The sequence below is a fragment of the Hyla sarda genome, chromosome 4, assembly GCF_029499605.1.
Source record: "Hyla sarda isolate aHylSar1 chromosome 4, aHylSar1.hap1, whole genome shotgun sequence".
Taxonomy (NCBI): Eukaryota; Metazoa; Chordata; class Amphibia; order Anura; family Hylidae; genus Hyla; species Hyla sarda.
In genome coordinates, this window is record NC_079192.1 from 369,936,953 (window position 1) to 369,961,200 (window position 24,248).

General features: G+C 44.8%; 1 protein-coding gene across 5 annotated transcripts in view; it reads right to left on the bottom strand.

The window, feature by feature from the left end:
• Positions 1–14,419: 14,419 nt before the first annotated feature.
• The window catches only part of WDR55 (WD repeat domain 55), a 34,388-nt gene continuing 24,559 nt past the window's right edge, over positions 14,420–24,248 (bottom strand). For all 5 annotated transcript variants that reach the window (XM_056516722.1, XM_056516721.1, XM_056516720.1 and 2 more), the window contains 5 exons: positions 22,770–22,857; positions 20,804–20,983; positions 20,454–20,553; positions 18,256–18,425; positions 14,420–15,065 (listed from right to left, as the gene is read on the bottom strand). In XM_056516722.1, coding sequence (XP_056372697.1) covers positions 14,726–15,065; positions 18,256–18,425; positions 20,454–20,553; positions 20,804–20,983; positions 22,770–22,857 — 878 coding nt within the window. In that variant the 3' untranslated portion in view covers positions 14,420–14,725. The remainder of the gene's footprint in view (positions 15,066–18,255; positions 18,426–20,453; positions 20,554–20,803; positions 20,984–22,769; positions 22,858–24,248) is intronic.

Sequence of the window (24,248 nt, forward strand, 5' to 3'; positions counted from 1 at the left end):
AGCTGCCGGTGATAGTGTCTACAATTACCCTAAATTATTGATCAGCGTTCCTATTTGTTCTGATGTAACAAGTTGAATTCAGGTTCCTTTTGGCTTAGTCAGTAAAGCAGAACAAGACAGAACCAGCAGCAAACCTGGAGATAGCACTCTCAAGTTCCTCCTTTGTTTCCTTTTATGTTTCGGACTATAACAGAATTGGGAAACTCTTAAACTTTAACAATTATTCGTAAGGCATTCAAGCTACCAATTGAAAGAAAGTCACAAAAATATTAACAATGTCACAATTGGATGCAAATTCTCATTTCAAATAACTTCAGAAAGGACATATAATGTATTTGTGAGTGTATGCATATATACATGAGTGTGCATGTGTGTGAATGTGATTGCGCGTATGCATATTTGAGTGTGCATGTGTGTGAGCGTGGGCATGTGTATGTGTATAGTAAGGTGGTGTATAAATGCACCACTATAGTTTGGGTGCAAGACCAGACTGCCCATCTATCAATTCTGGAAAATGCTAGATGGGCTGGTGCCCATTAGAAGCTCAAGAACATGTGATGATGTCATTAAAAGTACTTGAGCTCTAGCTAGAGAACTGAGCATATCAGCCAATAGAAGGACCAGTTCTTGGCTGAACTCGATTGACATATCTTTTTTCAACCGTACTAACTATGTAACAATGCCATTAAAGGCTCTTAAAGGGGTACCCCGTCCCTAGACATCTTATCCCCTATCCAAAGGATAGGGGATAAGATGTCAGATGGCCGGGGTACCGCTGCTGGGGACCCCCTGGATCTACCATGCAGCACCCACCTGTAGCGGCTTCTGAAACTGCTGGAAGTCCTCAGGCTGAGTCCATCTCGACCACCGAAACGGAAGATCGTGATGACACAACTCCACCCACGTGTGATGTCACACCCCACCCCTCAATGCAAGTCTATGGGAGGGGGCGTGACAGCTGTCACTGTACTTACTGACAAGGGAGGAGATTAATGGCCTCTCTTGCTCACTCTGTGTTCCGGACAAACAACTCAGCTACGGCAGCAGGCTCCTGAGTGAGGAGCCAGGGTGGGTAGAGGACGTAGAAGACGTGCCTATGCGCGGCACGTCTTGTAAAGTGACAGCTGTGCTGGCCTGCTCACAGTGATGCGGCCAACACTCACAGCGGGTTCAGCACTTCTACAGGTGAATGTCGGCAGCCCTCGCGTGCCACTGAAATGCACCCAGCGTGCCATGAGTTGCCGACCCCTGGTCTAGAGGAATGAAAGTTTCACCATCATGACAGATGTGGATTCTTTACTGTAAGAGCAGTGAGACCATGGAACTCTCTGCCACATGATGTAGTGATGGCTGACTCAATAAACAAGTTTAAAGAGGGGCCTGGAAGAATATGCATACTAGATTTATGATGAAGCCAGGAAGGATTTTTTTTCTTTTATGGGGCAATTGGTATCTGCCTTATTATAGGGTTTTGCTTTCCTTTGGGTCAACATAGTAGGAGTTTAGATTAACCTTGATGACTTCTGTCATTTTTCAGTCTTATAAACTAAACTATATTAATTTATCTCCCCTTGCTAGGATACAGCAGTGTTTGGCCAACTGACAATCTCTGATTCCATCAAGGAGAGATTATTATTCCACCAAGGGCTGGGCTTAGGAGATTTTGGGAAGACCATGTGGCAGAAGATACTGTAACCCATCAACAGTATGCTGTGAAGCTCATCCAGAGAGCACCCTGCTACATGTGCTACAACTGGCATCTGGAAACCCCTTCCTTGACCATACAGACTGTGCATTTCAGACCAAGCTATAATTGTGATCATCTAGTATTAGGAATTGTCACTGCCATATGTAGAATACCAGTGGCAGGGGTACATAGAAAAACTGCATACTTCCACTATGAGTTAAAGTCAGGGATGGTAATTTCCCTTGCTACCAACTTGCAGGCTTTGGTGCCAGCATCAACATAGGTCCTGGAGGAGCCTAGCACTGACATATGTGTGGGCATTGTGGCGCTGAATCACTGCACTGGTAGGCGGCTAGAGGGAAGTTAGGTATCGTGCAGTGGATTCACTTAATGTTCCTAAGAGACCCACTGTGGCCGCGGGGGAAAGAGTGAGCGGGCCTGCCATGAAGCCATTGTTGGTCTGGAAGCTGGGAAAAGTAATGGCAAGTCATTGTAGAAGCTGTGCACGTGTTACCTGAAAACACAACAGAGACCCAGGGTTGCAGAAGCATCTATTAAACAGGTTCCTATGTGTAAATTCACCTTTTTCAACCAGTAGTGTTTTCTCAATGTTTGATGTCTTAATCTTTGCTGATCAGCCATAGAATTTCTTTTTAGTTGAAATGTCAGATTCAGGAAAATTAAAGGGGTTTTCTGGCTTAAAAAACTTGCCAAAGCACAGAGGACTGTAGAAGAGAAAAAAAAAAGGAACACTCAAACGAGCTATCTCATACTAAACTTATCCCCTATCCACAGGATAGCTCCAAAATCTGCTACACTTAAACCTAAAAAACACAAAAAAAGCCTCAAATAATGGCACAAACTAAAATCTGGTCAGAGGTCAGGGTCACCATGGATTGAAAAAAGAGAAAACATCAAGTCCAAAGACACAGGCCCAGATTTACAAAAAATATCTAAAGGGCATGTGTTGACCATGGTCGGATCAAAGGAGATTCCCCGCTCCAATTCCTGGTCTATGCCAGACTGATAGCAACTGGTTTGGTCTATACAGAGATCTAACATCAGTTCTAACAGTGGCAGTCCAAAACAGCATTCCAGCCTTTGTTATATGTGGAGATTTATCAAAACCTGTCCAGAGGAAAAGTAGCTGATTTGCCCATAGCAACCAATCAGATTGCTTCTTTCATTTTTGAAAAAGGCCTCTTAAAAAATGAAAGAAGCAATCTGATTGGTTGCTATGGGCAACTCAGCAACTTTTCCTCTGGACGGGTTTTGATAAATCTCCCCCAATGTTTTTAACTGTGTTTTATGTTAGAAAAAAAAAAAACCATTGTGGTTCTAATAAGTAGCAGCTCCGTGTATTTGATACAGACCTTTTAATGTTTTATTACAAGTTCCTGAATCCACTTGAGATTCTGATAAACAGACAGATATTTTCCTTAAATCCATTGTGGTCAGCAGTGCAGAACTGAATTACTGAAGCTAAATTTAAATAGAATGTTCGGTTTTTGCATTTGTTGGGCTCGTGTTTTCAATGCATTTTCCTACTGACACAAACCAAAAATAAGTAAAACCTCATTTACATAGGGGCGTGGCTTGGCGGTTGAGATGAGCGGTCGCATGGAGTAAGTGCTCCCGCTCAGGACCTGCAATTTCATTATCCTGGACTGAATCCTGGAGACTTTGACCCCACGAACCCGACTGAGGACCCGTAATATGCCTCCTCAACCGGATCAAGCTAAACAAAAAGACCGCACGGCGGTCGAGAAGCTCAGAGATTATGCCCGTGCTGAAAAACAAGATGGCGCTGGACAGGCCGGAGCGCGCTCTGCAGCAGTAGGGGTGAGGGGCCTGCCGCCTGATCTCCCAGACTCTCCTGAACCGACTCTGCGGGAGGTTAGTGACACCCTTCTCATGGCCATACAGAACTGTAGAACATCTCTTACCGGCAAATTGGAGGAGGTACGGGTGGACGTAGGCCTCCTGCGTCAGGACATGCAGACTCTCCGTGAGCGGGTCACAGAGACGGAGTCCCGTATCTCAACACTGGAGGATTCTGTGCAGCCCTTGCCCTCCTCCCTCCGGGAGGTGCAGGAGCAATTGGAGGGCGCCCGGCAGAAAAATTATGATTTAGAGAACCGGCTGCGCCGGAATAACATCAGGGTGATTGGCCTACCTGAGCGGGCGGAGGGCCAGAACCCCGGGGCCTTTGTTGAAACCTGGATTAAGGAACTCTTCCCGGACGCTCAGTTTTCAGCGGCCTATGCTGTGGAGAGGGCACATAGAGTTCCTGCTAGGCCGCCGGTTCCTGGGGCACCCCCGCGCCCGCTGTTGGCGCGCTTTCTCAACTGTAACGACAGAGACATGATTCTCCGTTCTGCTAGACGACTCTCTGAGATCAAGGTGCACAATGCTAAGGTATCCATTTTCCCTGATTTCTCATCTGACCTGCAGCGCAAGAGGGCCTCCTTCACATCGGTGAAGGCTCGGCTGAGGGAGCGTGGTGTGCCCTATTCTATGGCTTACCCTGCACGCCTCCGGGTGGTGGACGGAGATCGAGCCATCTTTTTCTCCTCCCCGGTCGAGGCGGACGACTGGCTGCGCGGGCGGCGCTGATCCGGGACCTCCCGTTATGGACTTGTGACCTGCTATCTTGCACTCGGACTGGGATGGCTCTGAGGGCCCTTTTCTTATATTTCTTCTCCCTCTTCATGAATGGCTGCAGCTTAGGACATCTAGGCCACGGAACAGGTACTGTGCCCCTTTCCCATACCTGGATGCCCCCTTCCCAACTGGTCCCCTGGACTTCCACCATTTTCCCCCAGGCCCTGATGATATATTCCACCCCCCCTCTCCTGATCCATGGGACTGGTCTTTGTGGCGGACCTTTGTGGTTACTATCTGACCGCCTGATTGTACCGTGGGCTATGCTCTGGGCACCATGTCGGACGCTCTGCTGCGCCTTTGCTAGGTTCCAGCTCCCTGACACTCTGGCATGTCCGCTCAGGGGCATGCAGTGAATTTTGTCCTGGACTACCTTTATAACCCATACTGTGGATAATATCAGGATGTCTGTGCCAAAATGTTTTTGTTTTTATTTTTCTGTGTCTTATCTCCCTGGACTCTCCACCCTACGCAATATACACGTCCCCTCTGATACCTGCTGGTCGGGATGTACCCTGGCATATTTGCTCTCAACTACACCGTCCCCCCCTTCTTCCTTCCCCCCCCCTCCTCCCTTCCCCCTTTCCCCCCCCCCCTCCTCCCTTCCCCCTTTCCCCCCCTCCTCCCTCCCTTTTCCCCACACCTCCCTTCCTTTTATTGGGCTCTCCTGCCCCTTTCCCAATCCATGTCCGCCTTTCCCTTCCTTTTCTCTTCCTTTCCTTCCTTCCCCCCCTCTCCCCCCGCATATGTGCAATTTGACTTGTATATATTCTTGTGCCCTTCCCCGAGCGGGATTCGATGCTACTTTATCTTTTATTCGTCTGCTTTCTCCCAATGGCCTCTGGCTCCTCTTCTCCTTTCCCCCCTTTTTTGTGCCTTCCCAGCTGCCCTTGCCCTTCCTCCCTTAGCCATTCTTCATTCTACATCTCTCCCTCGTCTCTCTTATCTTCATCTCTGATACTTGGACTTTTTCCTTTCTCTAAGGGCTCCCTCCTGGTCTGCCCTCGACTTACATTCTCTTCTGTCCCTACCTCTGGGTTACTATCTATGCATATATTGTATAGGTCAATTTCTCTATTTTTGCATATGTAAGCAGGTTCTCCCCACTAGATGGAGCTGTTGCTCTTCTGATGCCTGATTGGCTTCAAGTATACATTGTTCTATGTTCTCTTTGGTTAACTGGTTATATAATTGTTAGGGGGATGTTGCTTTGTATATATACTCTACCTCTGATGCTATCTGGTGAATGTGTTCGGCCATTGATTGCTTATCTGTCGTGTGTCAGCAGACCCGTGCGTCCTTGTCTTATCTTGTCTGGTGTGTGGCTGTTGTATGTGTATGCCCGTGCAATGCTCTATTATGGCGAGTCTTAGAGTGATGTCATGGAACGTTAGGGGTGTGCGTACACCGCGCAAGCGTGCCCTGATATTTGCACATATTAGAAGACACCGCCCTCATATAGTTACTCTTCAGGAGACCCATTTAACGCCTGATAGAGCCCACCTTTTGTCTAGGCCTTGGGTCCAATGGTCTCATCATTCCTTCCATTCGTCCTATTCTAGAGGGGTTTCAATATTGGTTAGTAGATTGGTGAGATGGGATCCAGTCGCGGTCCGTAGGGATCCTCAGGGTCGTTACATCTTTGTGCATGCTTACTTGAACAATGTCCCGTATGTGTTTCTTTTCATCTATAATCCTCCCCCTGCCTCTATGGAAATATTGCATAAGGCTGTCACTTTTGCTGCTGCATATCCCTCAGCACGGGTCCTCTGTATGGGCGATTTTAATATGGTGTTAGACCCCACACTGGACCGTCATAGCGCTAGAGGTACTGTCCTGGCTACTGGCGGGGATTCCCTTTCCTCATTTCTGGGGGAGGTGGGGTGGGTGGACATGTACCGTGAAAGGTTCCCACATACTAGACAGTACTCATGTCACACATTGGGACGTCATGCGCTGTCCAGAATCGACCTGGCGTGTGGTAACTCGCTACTTATGTCTCAGGTCACCGCGATCTCCTACGAGCCGCGTGCTATATCTGACCATTCTCCCCTATTGCTTGATGTCTCCATGGTCGGTTCTGGCACACCGCGTAGATGAAAGATCCACCCCTTTTGGTTGGATCAGATTGGCCCTAATGATAGAATCCCTGATCAACTTCAGGTATTTCTTGAGGCTAATACCCCCGAGGGGTCCCCGGCACTGGTGTGGGAAACGTTGAAAGCCTATCTGAGGGGGTGCTTACGCTCTACTATTTCATTTATCAAGAGATCTACAGTTAGGAGGGAGGAGGAATTGGCTCAGAGTTGTGCACAATTGGAGGCTCGTTATGTGGCGGACCCGTCGGAGGCTAATGAGATCTTGTGGCTACGGGAGGGGCGACAATATATGTTGCACCTCCACGAAAAGGCCAATAGGAAATTATTCTTCACCAAACAGTTTTATTTTGAGCACGGGAACCAATCTAGTAAGTTACTGGCTCATATAGTCAGACAAAACTCCTCTGTTGCTCCTATTCTTAAACTCCGGGCCTCGGATGGGTCCGTCATGTTGGGTAATGATGAGCTGTTACAATGTTTCTCTACGTTTTATTCTACTTTATATACTTCGCAGGTGCAGTATGGTGTTGCTGAGTTGGCTGCCTACCTGGACGGCATTGATTTTCCTAAATTGTCGGCTGAAGATAGGGACTTTTTAGATGCTCCTCTCACTTTATTGGCGCTGCAAGAAGCTTTGGCAGACATGGCCAGGGGTAAGTCTCCGGGCCCTGACTGCCTCCCTTTGGAGGTTTACTTGAAGTACAGTGACGTACTCCTGCCTCCTCTGCTAGCTATGTATGACAGAGCCTTTACTGATGGGGTCCTGCCTGATTCCTTATATGAGGCGACGATTGTTGTCCTCCTAAAGCCTGATAAAGACCCTATGGAGTGCGGTTCCTACAGGCCTATCTCCTTATTGAACCTTGATTATAAACTACTAACTAAAGCCCTGGCCAATAGACTGAATCGGGTTGTATTGTCGCTTGTGCATCATGATCAATCCGGTTTTATGCCAGGCAAATCCACTTCGGATAATATCCGTCGTGTCCAAACTGCCGTCCAGGTGGGTGGTGCTATGGGAGGGGACTGGGCCGTGGCGTCACTTGATGCAGCTAAGGCCTTTGACTCGATTGAGTGGGGATACCTCTTAGAAGTGCTTTGTAGGTTTGGCTTTGGTCACAATTTTAGGTCCTGGGTCTCCCTCCTCTACAGGTGTCCGCGGGCCCAGGTCCTGGTGAATGGTGTGTGTTCTCCCCTATTTCACCTAGGTCGTGGTACGCGTCAGGGGTGCCCCCTGTCCCCGCTTCTGTTTGCGGTGGCGGTGGAGCCCCTTGCTTTGCGTATACGTCAGGATCCTGGTTTCCGGGGCATGTCTGTGGGAGGTAGGGAGGACCGCATAGGCCTTTATGCCGATGACATGGTTCTCTTTGTGTCTGACCCCACTACAATGATCCCCTATGCGATCGACCTGATGGATCGTTTCGGATTTTTTTCGGGACTGTTCATTAATTGGTCCAAATCGGCGGTCATGCCTCTACTGCCTAGAGTGTGGCCCCCGACGTTGGGTGGTCTCCCGGTTGTCACTACATTTAAATATTTGGGGGTGTATATCAATAGGGATCCCATGCTGGATCTTGAGGTCAATGTTCTCTCCCTCCTGCCCTACATTAAATCTAAGTTTAGGATATGGGCCCAGCTGCCACTGTCCGTCTCTGGACGTATTAATCTTATCAAACTTATTATTCTCCCCAAATGCTTGTATACCCTAGAACATGCTTCTGTTCCTGTCCCTAAATCCTTTTTTGATTCTGTACATTCCCTTCTGTCTCCGTTTATTTGGGGACCTAGCAGACCTAAGATTAGTCTCACCACTCTCCAGCGTCCCAAGCTGGAGGCGGGTATGTCCCTTCCTGATTTTTATTTGTATTACCTGGCGGGGCAGTTGAGATATATTAGACATTGGGTTCTGGGAGACTCCATGCCCGACTCTGAACAATGCCTGGATAGGTTCGTCCCCTCAGTGTCTCCCCGGATGCTCTTAGAAAGCCCTACTCTAGGGGGTCGTGCTTACCTACCTTCACATAAGCTGGCTGTAAAAGTGTGGCGGGCCGCTAAGTCAGTATATGGATATGCTGATATCCCGTCTGATACCCCTCTATGGCACAACCCCTTTCTCATCCATGTGGGTGAGACTCTAGACTCTGTTTTTTGGATGAATGCTGGTGTGCTCACTCTGGGCGATGTGTATAGGGATAATGTTTTGTGTTCCTTCGAGCAATTGCAATCAGAATATGATTTACCCCGACACTGCTTCTTTAAATACCTACAGCTCCGTCATGCATTGTCAACACAGTTCCCAGCTGGACATGCACCCATATCGACATTCCCTCTTATTGGTGTTTTAAAATCGCAGGGTCCTAGGGGACTGGTGTCCATCCTATATACGCACCTCATTCAGGCCAAGAACTCCCGTTCCCGGTTGCCGGCTGTCCGACACTGGGAATCTCATATTCCCAATTTGACTAAAGATGATTGGGAGGAGATGCTTTCCTCACATATGGTGGTGTCTCCTTCTGCTAATAATAAACTGATTCAATTAAATATTATACATTATAGTTACATCACCCCCGTTCGTTTGCATAGAATGGGTTGTTCTGACTCGGACGCCTGCCATCGATGTGGTGCGGCTAAAGCTGATTTCTGGCATCTTATCTGGGCTTGCCCTGATATAAGATCCTTCTGGCAGGATGTCCTTGGTCTTCTTGCCACAATTATCCAACCTTCCCCGGGGTGTGACCCTCTGATTTGTTTATTTGGAGTTCTGGATGAGGAAGTGTGGCCACATTACGTGCGCACTTTACTGCGAGAATCCTTATTTTTTGCTAGGAAGGCGATTGCCCTCAAATGGATGGACCCCGGCCCGCCTTCCCTGTCTCAGTGGAAAGCTTTGGTTAATGCTATGATACCCTTCTCCCATCTTGTTTATAAGAATAGAAAATGCCCTGGTAAATTTCTTTCTGTGTGGGGTCCCTGGTGCTCCTCACCATTGACCCAATGTTCATACTCTGCATCCCCTGAGGGGACTTAAGGTCATGACTGCCCTTCCCTTTCTAGATGTGGTTGTATGTACCCCTTTGATTTATGTGTTAAGATGTTGTGCTGGATGTGTGTGCTCCCTCCCCTCTGTGGACGCATGGGTCTGCTTTAACATTAACATTAGAAACGCTATGCTTGGCACTCGTGACTAGATGTGGCGATATCTGCTGAATTCTACACTACGGCCTCTATTCAATATTATTTTGCCGATTTTATATTACATACCATCCCCCTTTTCTTTTCTTTTCCTTTTTTTCGTTCACCTTGTTCACCCTCTTTTTGTGTTAAGGTTTCTCAACTGGTTGTTCTTGGTTTCCCTCAGATTGTGCCCTCACTGCACTGATTACTGCCGGATCTTTATATGATATTATGTCGTTTACATCCTGCTTACTTGTATATGTTCTCAGTGCCTTTTTTTTAATTGTGTACTCCGCTTTATACCATTTTGCTCTGTGAGGCGATTTGTCTGATGTTTGTTTAATCTTCAATAAAACATATTTAAAAAAAAAAAAACCTCATTTACATACTTATCAATGGTAAATGGGGACATTTGAACCCCATCCTACGAACATCCTTTAGAATGCCCACTTTTGGGCAGGGTTTGCATAAACATAGTCCCTTCTGCAATCTGATGGGCAGGAATGTTCCAGCTAAACCAGGACTGTTGTAAGTATGCCTTTCCACCATACAATACATAACAACTACTGTACAGAGTTAATGGAGGAAGAAGTGAAGCAAGAATCTGTGTCTTAAAGGGGTACTCCAGTGAAAACCTTTTTTCTTTTAAATCAACTGGTGGCAGAAAGTTAAACATATTTGTAAATTACTTCTATTAAAAAATATTAATCCTTCCTGTACTTATTAGCTGCTGAATACTACAGAGGAAATTCTTTTCTTTTTGGAATGCTCTCTGATGACATCACGAGCACAGTTCTCTCTGCTGACGTTATTATAATAATAATAACGCTTTATTTATTGTTGTCCTTAGTGGGATTTGAACCCAAGTCCCCAGCACTGCAAGGCAGCAGTGCTAACCACTGAGCCACCATGCTTCTCTTAGCATACATTTGCTATGCATCTGCTATGCATGGTTGCTAAAATGGACAGAGATGTCAGCAGGGAGCACTGTGCTCGTGATGTCATCAGTGTTCCAAAAAGAAAGGAATTTCCTCTGTAGCATTCAGCAGCTAATAAGTACTGGAAGGATTACGATTTTTTAATAGAAGTAATTTACAAATATGTTTAACTTTCTGCCACCATTTGATTTAACCCCTTAAGGACGCAGGACGTAAATGTACGTCCTGGTGAGGTGGTACTTAACGCACCAGGACGTACATTTACGTCCTGTGCATAACCGCGGGCATCGGAGCGATGCCCGTGTCATGCTCGGCTGATCCCGGCTGCTGATCGCAGCCAGGGACCCGCCGGCAATGGCCGACGCCCGCGATCTCGCGGGCGTCCGCCATTAACCCCTCAGGTGCCGGGATCAATACAGATCCCGGCATCTGCGGGAGTTCGCGATTTAAATGAACGATCGGATCGCCCGCAGCGCTGCTGCGGGGATCCAATCATTCATAACGCCGCACGGAGGTCCCCTCACCTTCCTCCGTCCGGCTCCCGGCGTCTCCTGCTCTGGTCTGTGATCGAGCAGACCAGAGCAGGAGATGACCGATAATACTGATCTGTTCTATGTCCTATACATAGAACAGATCAGTATTAGCAATCATGGTATTGCTATGAATAGTCCCCTATGGGGGCTATTCAAGTGTAAAAAAAATTGTAAAAAAATGTAAAAGTAAAAAAAAAGTGAAAAATCCCCTCCCCCAATAAAAAAGTAAAACGTCCGTTTTTTCCTATTTTACCCCCAAAAAGCGTAAAAAACATTTTTTATAGACATATTTGGTATCGCCGCGTGCGTAAATGTCCGAACTATTAAAATAAAATGTTAATGATCCCGTACGGTGAACGGCGTGAACGAAAAAAAATAAAAAAAGTCCAAAATTCCTACTTTTTTTATACATTTTATTAAAAAAAAAATTATAAAAAGTGTATTAAAAGTTTTTTATATGCAAATGTGGTATCAAAAAAAAGTACAGATCATGGCGCAAAAAATGAGCCCCCATACCGCCGCTTATACGGAAAAATAAAAAAGTTAGAGGTCATCAAAATAAAGGGATTATAAACGTACTAATTTGGTTAAAAAGTTTGTGATTTTTTTTAAGCGCAACAATAATATAAAAGTATATAATAATGGGTATCATTTTAATCGTATTGACCGTAAGAATAAAGAACACTTGTCATTTTTACCATAAATTGTACGGCGTGAAAACAAAACCTTCCAAAATTAGCAAAATTGCGTTTTTGGTTTTAATTTCCCCACAAAAATAGTGTTTTTTGGTTGCGCCATACATTTTATGATATAATGAGTGATGTCATTACAAAGGACAACTGGTCACGCAAAAAATAAGCCCTCACACTAGTCTGTGGATGAAAATATAAAAGAGTTATGATTTTTAGAAGGCGAGGAGGAAAAAATGAAAACGTAAAAATTAAGGGGTCCTTAAGGGGTTAAAAGAAAAAAGGTTTTCACCAGAGTACCCCTTTAATAGAGGAGAACCATTTCTTATTTTAAGCATGTTCTACATGCTGGGTACAATGTAAAACAGAACTCCAGTCTACCACTGTAGCATTCTAGGACATAGGGGGGTATTTATCAAAGGATTTAGGTGGTTTTTTTTCACGTAACTTTGGCGCAATGCTTTGGTGCAGTGTCTTTTTGCGCCAAAGTTTGGCGCATCTTCTTCACTGTCATTTTTACAACTTTCTCAAAATCACACGGGCCTGTGTGTGATTTTAACTTTAGTCAGTAATTCATCATTTGCGCCAATCGATCTTTGGCGCAATTTTGGCGCAAATCCCGTTTTTTTGTGAAAGCAGCGACGTCTCCAGGGCTGCTCAATACTATCCTGCGACATAGTTGTCTCTGAGGAACCTTCACCCTCTGTTGAGCCAGCATTGGACATGGCCACACAGGTTTAGGAAAGGTAAGCACTAAAGCAGTGGACTCCAACCTGCGGACCTCCAGCTGTTGCAAAACTACAACTCCCGGCATGCTGGGAGTTGTAGGTTGGCAACAGCTGGAGGTCCGCAGGTTTGAGACCACTGCTGTACGCTGACGTAGGTAAGTTAAAGTTTATTTTCTTTAATCTTTTGCAGCCCGGGCATAGGGATACAGCGTACAGTAGTGGTATCAAACCTGCAGACCTCCAGCTGTTGCAAAACTAGCATGCTGGGAGTTGTAGTTTTGCAACATCTGGAGGTCCGCAGGTTGGAGACCACTGGCGTACAGTATAGAGTTCCAGCACCGGTGGCCCCCAACAAAGAGGAGGGCGGCAGTGTTTGCGGGTGACATATGTGAGTAGCACCCCACTGGGCTGATAATTAATTGGGGGAGCAGAACAGCGCTGGTGGGTAACATGATTTGGGGGAGGGGGGGGAGCAGAAGAGCGCTCGCGGGTCACATGATTTGGGGTGGGGGTGAAAGAAATACCGTTATATACCGTGGAACCGCCCTAAGTCACAAAAATACCGTGATACACATGTTTGGTCATTGTAGTTTTGCAACATCTGGAGGTCCGCAGGTTGAAGACCACTGCACTAAAGTAACAAAGCAAAAAAACTACTCAAGTTGAAAATAAAATCCATTTCACATGGTGGCTATAAACCCCACAAAAGAAAATAACTCATGTCGCTTGCTGATATACTGCAGGAGGGACTCCGAAATGGCTGCTCTGCAGGGTAAAATACGCGTCCTCTGTGGTGGTAAGTTCTGTGTAAAAGGCGCTGTGAACAGCTGATTTCAACATTTGAGCCAAAATTACTAACAACTTGCACCAAATGATAAATTTGGTGCATGTCCACGAAAACCAAAGTGAAAAAAAAAGGGTAAAAAGAAACTTTCAACAGGCAAAATGATAAATACCCCCCCATAGTATCTGTCATATTATTCACTGTTCCATCAATATTTATATATAAATATATAATTTTTCAAAACAAAGCACCATCTTTAGGTATTTACAATAACTATTTAGCAGAGCCAGAATATTTCCACCATCATACACCGACACTAAAAATCAGAACAAAAATTGAAAAAAATATTTGTTGTTCTTGTGTCAATAAACAAATAGGTAACATTACTGATCCTGGTAGGTGTGATATTCTGCATTCAGTCTAAAAGATGAATGGCTCCGATTAGAGATGAGCGAACTTACAGTAAATTCGATTCGTCACGAACTTCTCGGCTCGGCAGCTGATGACTTTTCCTGCATAAATTAGTTCAGCTTTCAGATGCTCCGTGGGCTGGAAAAGGTGGATACAGTCCTAGGAGACTCTTTCCTAGCACTGTATCCACCTTTTCCAGCCCACCGGAGCACCTGAAGGCTGAACTACCGTATATACTCGAGTATAAGCCGACCCGAATATAAGCCGAGGCCCCTAATTTCACCCCAAAAACCCAAGAAAAGTTATTGACTCAACTATAAGCCTAGGGTGGGAAATACATGATCCCCCCCCATGTAATCATCCAGACCCCCGTCATCATCCAGACCCCCGTCATCATCACCGCCTGTCAATCCCTTCATCAGTGGTCTTCAACCTGCGGACCTCCAGATGTTGCAAAACTACAACTCCCAGCATTCCTGGACAGCCATAGGCTGTCCAGGCATGCTGGGAGTTGTAGTTTTGAAACCTCTGGAGGTCCGCAGGTTGAAGACCACTGCGGCCTTCGTCATCATCCCCCCCCCCCCTTCATCATCACCGCCTGTCAATCCCTTCATCAGTGGTCTTCAACCTGCAGACCTCCAGATGTTGCAAAACTACAACTCCCAGCATGCCCGGACAGCCATCGGCTGTCCGGGCATGCTGGGAGTTGTAGTTTTGAAATATCTGGAGGTCCGCAGGTTGAAGACCACTGCGGCCTTCGTCATCATCCAGCCCCCCCTCTGGATTGACAGGCGGAGAATTCACTCGAGTATAAGCCGAGGGGGGCGATTTCAGCACGAAAAATCGTGCTGAAAAACTAGGCTTATACTCGAGTATATACGGTAATTTACGCAGGATAAGTCATCAACTGCCGAGCCGAGAAGTTCGTGACGAATCGAATTTACTGTAAGTTCGCTCATCTCTAGCTCCGATGTTCACCAAATGTCTAGTGAATTTATGTTTAGCCGTATCTCTGTGTTCAATCGCTGTCCGAGTCATCGCTGTCACTGTCCTCTCCATCTTCTTCCTCCTCTTTTTCTTTATTTTCTGTTCCGTCCTCCTTCAGGTCAGCAAAAAAGTCATCGGCCCCTCCAAACGCTTTCTTGCTCAGGGCTGTCAGCTGCCGGTTCTTCTTCCGCTTCCTGTAAACATCCACTATGATGGAGCCGACATTTGACACATCCCAGAATTTCACTTTCTGGTCGTGGGCACAGCTGGCTAAGAATTTGCCATCCCTGGACTTTGCTAGTTGCTCGATGGGCTCTCCTGGATGTTGGCCCACTGTACCAATAACTCTATTCGGCAAAATGTTAATTGCCCTAGAAAATGAATGATATTAAGATATTGAAAAAAAAAATAATGCATTTTTACACAGAAAATACAAGTTTTACACAATTATATAACATGTTCACCTGGTTTTCCAATACAAAACATAAACCATCTACTTTCTCCATAATTTGTCTTACAAAGTTAGCCAAAAAATAATAAAATAAAAAAAATAAAAACAATATTTACCTCTCACTTGGTATGGATGATCCGAAGTCTGCTGCACTTTACTTCCTGAAGTAGGGTCCAATACATCAGAATGCTGCTCTGCCGAGACGGGAAAACACGGTGGCCAGTGATTGGCTGTGCGGCAATGTGACATATTAGGCCCCAGGACCAGGAAGTTAAATTCACAGGAGACCGGGTGCTGGTCCATATGACACATTGCCGCTCAGCCAATCACTGGCCACAGTAGTCGCTGTCGCAGTCCCTAAAATTTTGGCCCCAGAACCAGTAAAACTAGTAAGGTGAACACTGAAGCAGTGATACCTGAGGCTCGGGGACAGAGTGAGAGGCAAAAAAGCAAAACCCCACCTTTTCACTGGAAAACCACTTTAACACATATGTTTTTGATATCACACCATAGCAATAATTATCCTCTATTCCATAGGATGGAAGATATGTCTATGATTTCCGAGGGGTCTGACTGTTGGGACCTCCCTCAATCTTAAAGGGGTACTACCGTGGAAAACTTTTTTTTTTTTTTTTTTTAAATCAACTGGTGCCAGAAAGTTAAACAGATTTGTAAATTACTTCTATTTAAAAAAATCTTAATCCTTCCAGTACTTTTTAGGGGCTATATACAACAGAGGAAATGCTTATCTTTTTAGCTTTCTCTGATATCATGACCACAGTGCTCTCTGCTGACCTCTGCTGTCTATTTTAGGTACTGTCCGGAGCAGCATATGTTTACTATGAGGATTTTCTCCTGTTCTGGACAGTTCTTAAAATGGACAGCAGAGAGCCCTGTGGTCATGACATCAGACAAATCTAAAAAGATAAGCATTTCCTCTCTAGTATATAGCCCCTAAAAAGTACTAGAAGGATTAAGATTTTTAAATAAATAGAAGTAATTCACAAATCTGTTTAACTTTCTGGCACCAGTTGATTTAAAAAAAAAAAATAAAAAAAAAAGTTTTCCACGGTAGTACCCCTTTAAGAACAGGGGTCCTGAGTCTCTAGTCAGAGCAGAGTCATAAGTGTTCACTGCCACTCTATTTAATAGGACTAGTGAAGATAACCAAGCTCTGTACTGTCTTTTCTAATCTCACAGACAATTAATGGAGTAGTAGTCTGCACACACACACCCACCACTCCATTGTGACCAAAGACTCGGGACCCCTTCTCTAAACCATGTAGGCAATTCAGCTATGCTTTTAAATACAAATGTACACCACCAAAAACTGTATTCCATGCAGCAAACAAATAAATGATAAATCTAAGTCAGTACACCACATCAGCCGTGCTGATCTCTGATGGGATGAGTCTACCTACACCCTCTCTATGAGGTATGAATCGTGGAATGGAATACGCAGGAGATCAAATCCTATGTAGAAACATTTGACAGGTTAGGGCTGGGCGGTATACCGGTTCATACCGAATACTGAAATTTTTGGGCTGCACGATATGAATTTTTCCCCATACCGCATTACCGGTTTGGCCCCTCCCCCTTGGGAATGAATTATCAGCCCAGCGCAGCGCTGTCCACACATCGGGGAACTAATCATACGTGACCCGCCAGCGCTGTTCTACTCCCCCCACCAAATCATGTGACCCGCCAGCGCTGTTCTACTCCCCCCACCAAATCATGTGACCCGCCAGCGCTGTTCTGCTCCCCCCCCACCAAATCATGTTACCCACCAGCGCTGTTCTGCTCCCCACAAATTAATTATCAGCCCAGCTGGGCACTACTCACATATGTCACCCGCAAACATTGCCCTCCTCCTCTTTGTTGGGGGCCACCGGCGCTGGAACTCACTGTACGCCAGTGGTCTCCAACCTGCGGACCTCCAGCTGTTGCAAAACTACAACTCCCAGCATGCCCGGACAGCCAACTGCTGTACACTGACGAAGGTAAGTTAAAGTTTATTTTCTTTAATTTTTTGCAGCCCGGGCATAGGGATACAGCGTACAGCAGTGGTGTCAAACCTGCGGACCTCCAGCTGTTGCAAAAATACAACTCCCAGCATGCCCGGACAGCCGTTGGCTGTCCAGGCATGCTGGGAGTTGTAGTTTTGCAACATCTGGAGGTCCGCAGGTTGGAGACCACTGGCGTACAGTATAGAGTTCCAGCGCCGGTGGCCCCCAACAAAGAGGAGGAGGGCAGTGTTTGCGGGTGACATATGTGAGTAGCACCCCACTGGGCTGATAATTAATTGGGGGGGGAGCAGAACAGCGCTGGCGGGTAACATGATTTGGTGGGGGGGGGGGGGAGCAGAACAGCGCTCGCGGGTCACATGATTTGGAGTGGGGGTGAAAGAAATACCATTATATACCGTGGAACCGCCACAAGCTACAAAAATACCGTGATACACATGTTTGGTCGTACCGCCCAGCTCTATGACAGGTCCTGCAGAAACTAGACTCTGTGACATGGCTGAATGATAATGGAGTACCTCTTGCAAATCCCTTCGATATCCCGCGGTCCCAGAAATTGTACAATCATACACTTATCCCTGGTCCTGTGGATAGGTGCAGTATCAGATGGAGTGTTTACTCTATAAAACTATAAAGTAATGGACAGAAACATTCTGCTGTAGGCAAAATTATTATTTTATAGGACAGTTTTATTCTAGAGCAATAAATTAGCCAACACCAATGGCTTGGGCTTCAGAAAGGCCCCTGTGTACACCCAAACTTTACATCTGATGGGTGAATAAAATATTTCTTGTTTCTTTGAACTTTGAGAGTGCTGCTCCCATTTGGTCTTATCTTGTCCTGTGGGGGCCTGTGATGTGTATATACCTTTATACCGCTATATCATGATGATAACATGTCTTGGTGCTAGGGCTAATGAACAGCAATGGCCGGTATGCCTACTGACTCCTCATAGGGGTGTACCTCAATGTTATCCACGCCTTATTTGCATCACAGTTTTAGATGCATTAAATGCCAGGGACAAAAGCAATTGTCTAATTCTAACCTCCTAAGTGACAGCTAAACATAAAAATCTTGAGCACTGACCTAATGATGCCATCAATGGATCCTGTGCACACAATGTTATCAGAGATCGGGAGCATACAGTCAATGGACTCAGCCTTCACAGCAAAACGGTCGCTTGTTGCTCCAAATCCATTCCAGTTGAACAGATAGATTGTCCCCTCACTTGAACCACATGCCACCTTTTTACCTCTCTAAGAAGAAGAAGAAAGAGATAAATTAGATTTAAATATATGTTAGATATACATGATTATTGAGCATGCACCAAATGTTGCCATGTTAGAATACTGTGGCGGAGGTGTATGGCTGACCTGTTATCCTATGTTTCCCTGCATGACCGGACTGAACAGAGAAAACACTGGTAAAGACCTACCATACAATACATACACTCAAAGGTAGTTTACATACTTACATAACATATTCCTATTACAACCCTTTGACATTAAATGGGAGGTAGAGATGAGCGAAGTTACAGTAATTCGATTCATCACAAACTTCTCGGCTCGGTGGTTGCTGACTTTAGCCTACATAAATTAGTTCAGCTTTCAGGTGCTCCGGTGGGCTGGAAAAGGTGGATACAGTCCTAGTAGAGCAACCTGATTGGTTGCTATGGGCAACTTTTCCTCCGATTTTGATAAATCTCCCCCATTGAGTGTTTCGTAAGTTTCTGTTGCAGCCGTATAGGGGCAGTGATTATTATAGTGACGCCTGTGATCTGCATATCATACTGAATAACAGTATTATTTCACAAGCACAGCACACCCCCCATGCGTGTTATGGCAAGGCAACGTGTTTTACACCCCTCTGAGGCTCTCTGTAGCCCGGAAACAGCTCTTTTTAATAGCGATTCGCCGCTAATAAAAGGTGAATCGAATATTTGAAAAATTCCCCCATCTCTAATGACAAGCTATGTACAGCACTGCACATTATTTAGGATTACATTTATAAATTAAAGAGGTTGGCCCCAATTATTGTTTTTCTAGGAAGCTGTAGTATTTAAAGGGTAGCTCACACAAACCCTCTTTTTTCTGTCCCTGCCTATTGCCCTTCTATCCCTAACCCCCTCCCTGCCTTTATTTTTATATTTATTGACGAATAAATGCCTTGTATGCCTGGCAGTGTGCTCACTACCAGGCAGACTTCCCCAGCAGGCACCACGTCACTGATGCCTGCTGGGGGGGACTTCCGCCCTTAGTTCTAACAGGGTGCCTCCAGCTGTTTCACAACTACAACTCCCAGCATGCCCTGACATCTATTGGCTTACAGGGCATGCTGGCAGTTGTAGTGGGGAAACAACTGGAGGCACCCGTTCATACCAACCTCCCGCCCCCACCCCCCTCCCCTCACCTCCGGTCGCTCAGATGGATAGAAGAAGCCGGGACCGCGAACTCTGCACTGCGCGGCGAGCTGCGGAGAAATGGGGAATCCAGATGCAGGACGTGTCGGGGAATCCAATTCAGTTACCGGAGTCTGCAGAGAGAGTGCAGACTCCAACTGGGCTGAGGTACAGGCTGCGTGCCTGCTGCAGCCAGGGCTGCTGCTCCTGGACTTTACTGTGCTGGCTTCCTGCCTGTTTGATTGACAGACAGGAAGCCAGCGCGCAGTGAATGAATTTCGACTCACTTGCCCGGCTGAAATGAGTCGAAATTCTGTAGTGACGTCATTGCAGAATGCATTCGGCCACTAGGAGGGCGACCCCTAGTGGCCGAATTTAAAAGTGATTTTAAACTGTTTTAAAATCACTTTTTTTTAATTAAACTATATTAGAGATATGTTGAAGTACTTAAGTACTACAACAGATGAATTTTTTGTTTTCATGACAGTGCCCATTTAATAATAAAAGGTCACACTTATTTACATTTTCTGTAATTACATAGCTTGCCCACCCCCCATGTTGGCTGAGCGACTTCCCTGTCCATCCATGACCACTTATTTAGGGACATCACTGTCTCCACGGGGGATCAGGTACTTTAGTATAAGGTCTTTGCTAAGCACAGTATATTGTATAATGTACAGGTTCACTGTGTTACAGTGAGAAATATTACAAAGGAGGGTTATATATTTCACAGTCTCCTTGATATAAACTTCAGCACAGAGTCTACAGATTAAGGAGGTTATATTAGTCTGTGCATTGCTAATATTAAACAAATGGCAAGGACCTATTACAGTGGATCTAAAACAACGTCAAATCAAGGTGTTTGAAAAACCAATGCACAACCAACCTTCATTATACTGACGGATGTCAACTCTCCATTCTGGTATTCTGAAAGCAACTCAAACCTGCGTCTCTTTATATTGAACACTCCCATTGTTCCATCGCCACTAGCAGAAAAAGAAAAAACAGAAGAGGTTAACTGAGATATTTATACCAGAAAAGCATTTTTCTGTTTCTGAAATTAAACATTTAGGTGCATTTTATATGTTTAAATTTATATGAGGTAGAAGTAACATGGAGAAAGATAAGAATGTGATTTCTAATCCAGATGTCCAGACAAACAAGGTGTAAGAACGAACTAAAATGTGTTGTTGGTTGGTTGTAAAATAGTCCTCATTGGTTGCACACAGTAGGTACCTGGCTGTAAGGAGCATCTTTTTGTTTTGGTCAATAGTCATGTCACTTATATAGTCTTCATGATTCTTCATCTCCATGAAAGCCGTCCCTCTCCGGAGGTCCCATAGCTTCAATAACCCGCTTTCATCACCAGTGGCAAAGAGATTCTCGTCTATCAGGAGAAGGCTATTCAATGCAGAGCTGGAGACGACATGCAGAGAATTGGCAAAATTACAAAAAAAGACACTATTTTTTCCCCCTTTTTTGCTTTAATTATTGGTAATAGACACGAGATGGGTTTGATGATGAATGGGAAGCAGATACTGAACAAGCTGGAACGATTCAATAAGTAGCATGTGGACTGATAAATAAATGATCAAAACCGACAATTTGTTATAAATCTCAAAAATAGCACCACTGTTGGACAGGTACACAGACATTACTCAAGTTAAAGGGGTATTCCGCCCCTAGACATCTTATCCCCTATCCAAAAGAGTGTTTCCGAGACTGAAGCAGCATCGTGCACAGAATGCTGGATGCTGCACCGAGATTGCAGGGGTCCCAGTGGCAGGACCCCCGTGAGCAAACATCTTATCCACTATGCTTAGGACAAGGAATAAGAGGTCTTAGGGCGGAATAATCCTTTAATAATCATACTTTACAGATCCCTTCTCGTATCCCTTCTGCAATCACAGGTCATTACTACTACCATCTCCACCTAATATTTGTATTACTATTAGTATTACTAGTAGCACAAAATTCTAGCCACATACGTCATGAACTACTACTTTCATCCCCCTGTTGTTTCTGTGTCTGTTTAACATAAGTGTCGGAAAAGGTCCCTACCAAAGCGTTCAACGGATCCATAGATGCCCATTACCCATGGAGGCCAAAAGAATGCCATTTTGGCCTCTGTTTAGATGGAATTCATCATGAATTGTTGATGGAATGGTGCAAGATTCTGTGTTTTTCCACTGAGCTAAATGCATGGGTTTTTTTTTTGTTACGTATAAGTGACACATAGGTATATATTGTTGTATACCTCTGACAGACACTGCTAAAGGCAATGTGAAATTGTGCAATGTTAACCAGTTTTAGTTACCCTGATGTCGAATTTTGTTTAGTATTTTACTGTGCTGACATCTAGTGGTCATTGTGAAAATGGCAATACAGCACTAAATAAGTTACAAAAACAGAATGTGAGAACACTCCAGGGGAATTTACTATGGCTGGTATTTCATCTACTGGTCTTCCATGCGTACTGCAGTGTAAGACCTCTTATCCCCTATCCGCAAGTTAAGTGTCTAATCGCGGGTGATCCGACTGCTGGGACCCCCTAATCTCCTACACAGCACACCACTCTCCTTGTGCACAGCACACCTCGTACAAAGAGGTGGTTGACATGCCTCCTCCATGTATCTCTATGGGAGAGCCAGAAATACCCGTACGCTGTATCTCTGGCTCTCCCATAGAGATGCATGGAGGAGGCGTGTCGGACTCCGCTTCGTTCGGTGGTCGACACAGCTCAGTGCATTGGAGAACCAGGAAAAGATTGCAAGGGGTCCCACGGGCTGGACCCCACACGATCAGACACTTCTCTCCTAACCTTTGAATAGGGGATAAGTTGTCTTACACTGCAATACCCCTTTATGTAAAACCCCTGCATGATTGCACACCTCCAGACATATCTGATGCTGTATGTGTGGCAACATTAGAAATCTATGCCAGCTCCCAGCAGGCATCAATAGTAGTAAATCTGGCATGTTGGGGGGGGGGGGACCATGCCCCTTAAATTTAATCTAGTGTTTCCCCCCTCCCCCATAAAAAAAACCTAATAATAATAATTTATGTATCTATCCATCCATCCGTCCCTGGACAAGCCATTTTAGGCCTTATTACTATTATCATTCATTCAGTATCATTCGTACAGCACAAATATGTACATTAGAATTTTAGCTACTTGCAAAGTCATGATTAATATTCTTACTCATGGGCTTTGGTGATACGTTTCACTAGTTTTCCCTCCTCCACATTAAGGATATGTATAGACTTGTCTTTGGAAACTGTGAAAAGCTCTAAAAACACAAAAATATAAATTGACATATGATGGAATTGGGTAGAGGAGAATCCATTTTGTGTTAAGAGAATCCATTTTTTATTCAAAATCTTCATATTCTCGGTCTAAGTGACTGCATTCTATCTTTCTTTTTTTTCCCTACATAACTAACTCCTGAACTTATGAACTAGAGACGATGGGTACCTTATCTTCAAGAATGCAGACACTTATCTTTTTTCTACCCCAGATGCGTCCTTGAAACAATGGTTCATTATATTTCAGCTTAAGCAATGTTTTTTTTTTATTCAACTTTCTACTGATTATGCAAAAGATTTATGGTTTCCTGTATTTGTACAATGTAAAGTTTACTGCGCATGCCTTATTGAAAATGGGCTATATAAAATACACTTGAAAAAAGGGCCAGACCAGTACTGCCCTCAGCTTACAGAGACAGCTCTTGTGTCTGTGTCTTGATTTGTGTGGCAGGTAGCATTGGAAGGAAAGTTGGGTGACTGCAGCCCCTTACAGGCTTTCCACGCACTAATTGGGAATCCGCCGACAGAAGACGTCTCGACCTTTTGGGGTCGAACCTAACACATATTACATCTTATGACATCCTGGATATATAAAAAAAATATATATATATAAACTGACCTGTCAATAAATGTAATCAAGGGATACTTCAAGTTTTAGGCTGGTGAAGTCAAGAGATGAGCAATCATTCAATTGCTCATACAGATAAATGCAGAACATACAGTCATGGCCGTAAATGTTGGCACCCCTGAAATTTTTTAAAGAAAATGAAGTATTTTTCACAGAAAAGGATTGCAGTAACACATGTCTTGCTATTCACATGTTTATTCCCTTTTGTGTGTATTGGAACTAAACCAAAAAAGGGAGGAAAAAAAGCTAATTGGACATAATGTCACACCAAACTCCAAAAATTGGCTGGACAAAAATATTCGCACCCTTTCAAAATTGTGGGAAAATAAGATTGTTTCAAGCATGTGATGCTCCTTTAAACTCACCTGGGGCAAGTAACAGGTGAGGGCAATATAAAAATCAAACCTGAAGGCAGATAAAAAGGAGAGAAGTTCACTTAGTCGTTGCATTGTGTGTCTGTGTGTGCCACACTAAGCATGGACAACAGAAAGAGGAGAAGAGAACTGTCTGAGGACTTGAGAACCAAAATTGTGGAAAAATATCAACAATCTCAAGGTTACAATCCATCTCCACAGATCTAGATTTGCCTTTGCGCAACATTATCAAGAAGTTTGTAACCCATGGCACTGTAGCTAATCTCCCTGGGCATGGACAGAAGAGAAAAAGTGATTGAAGGTGTCAACGCAGGATAGTCCGGATGGTGGATAAGCAGCCCCAAAGAAGTTCCAAAGATATTCAAGCTGTCCT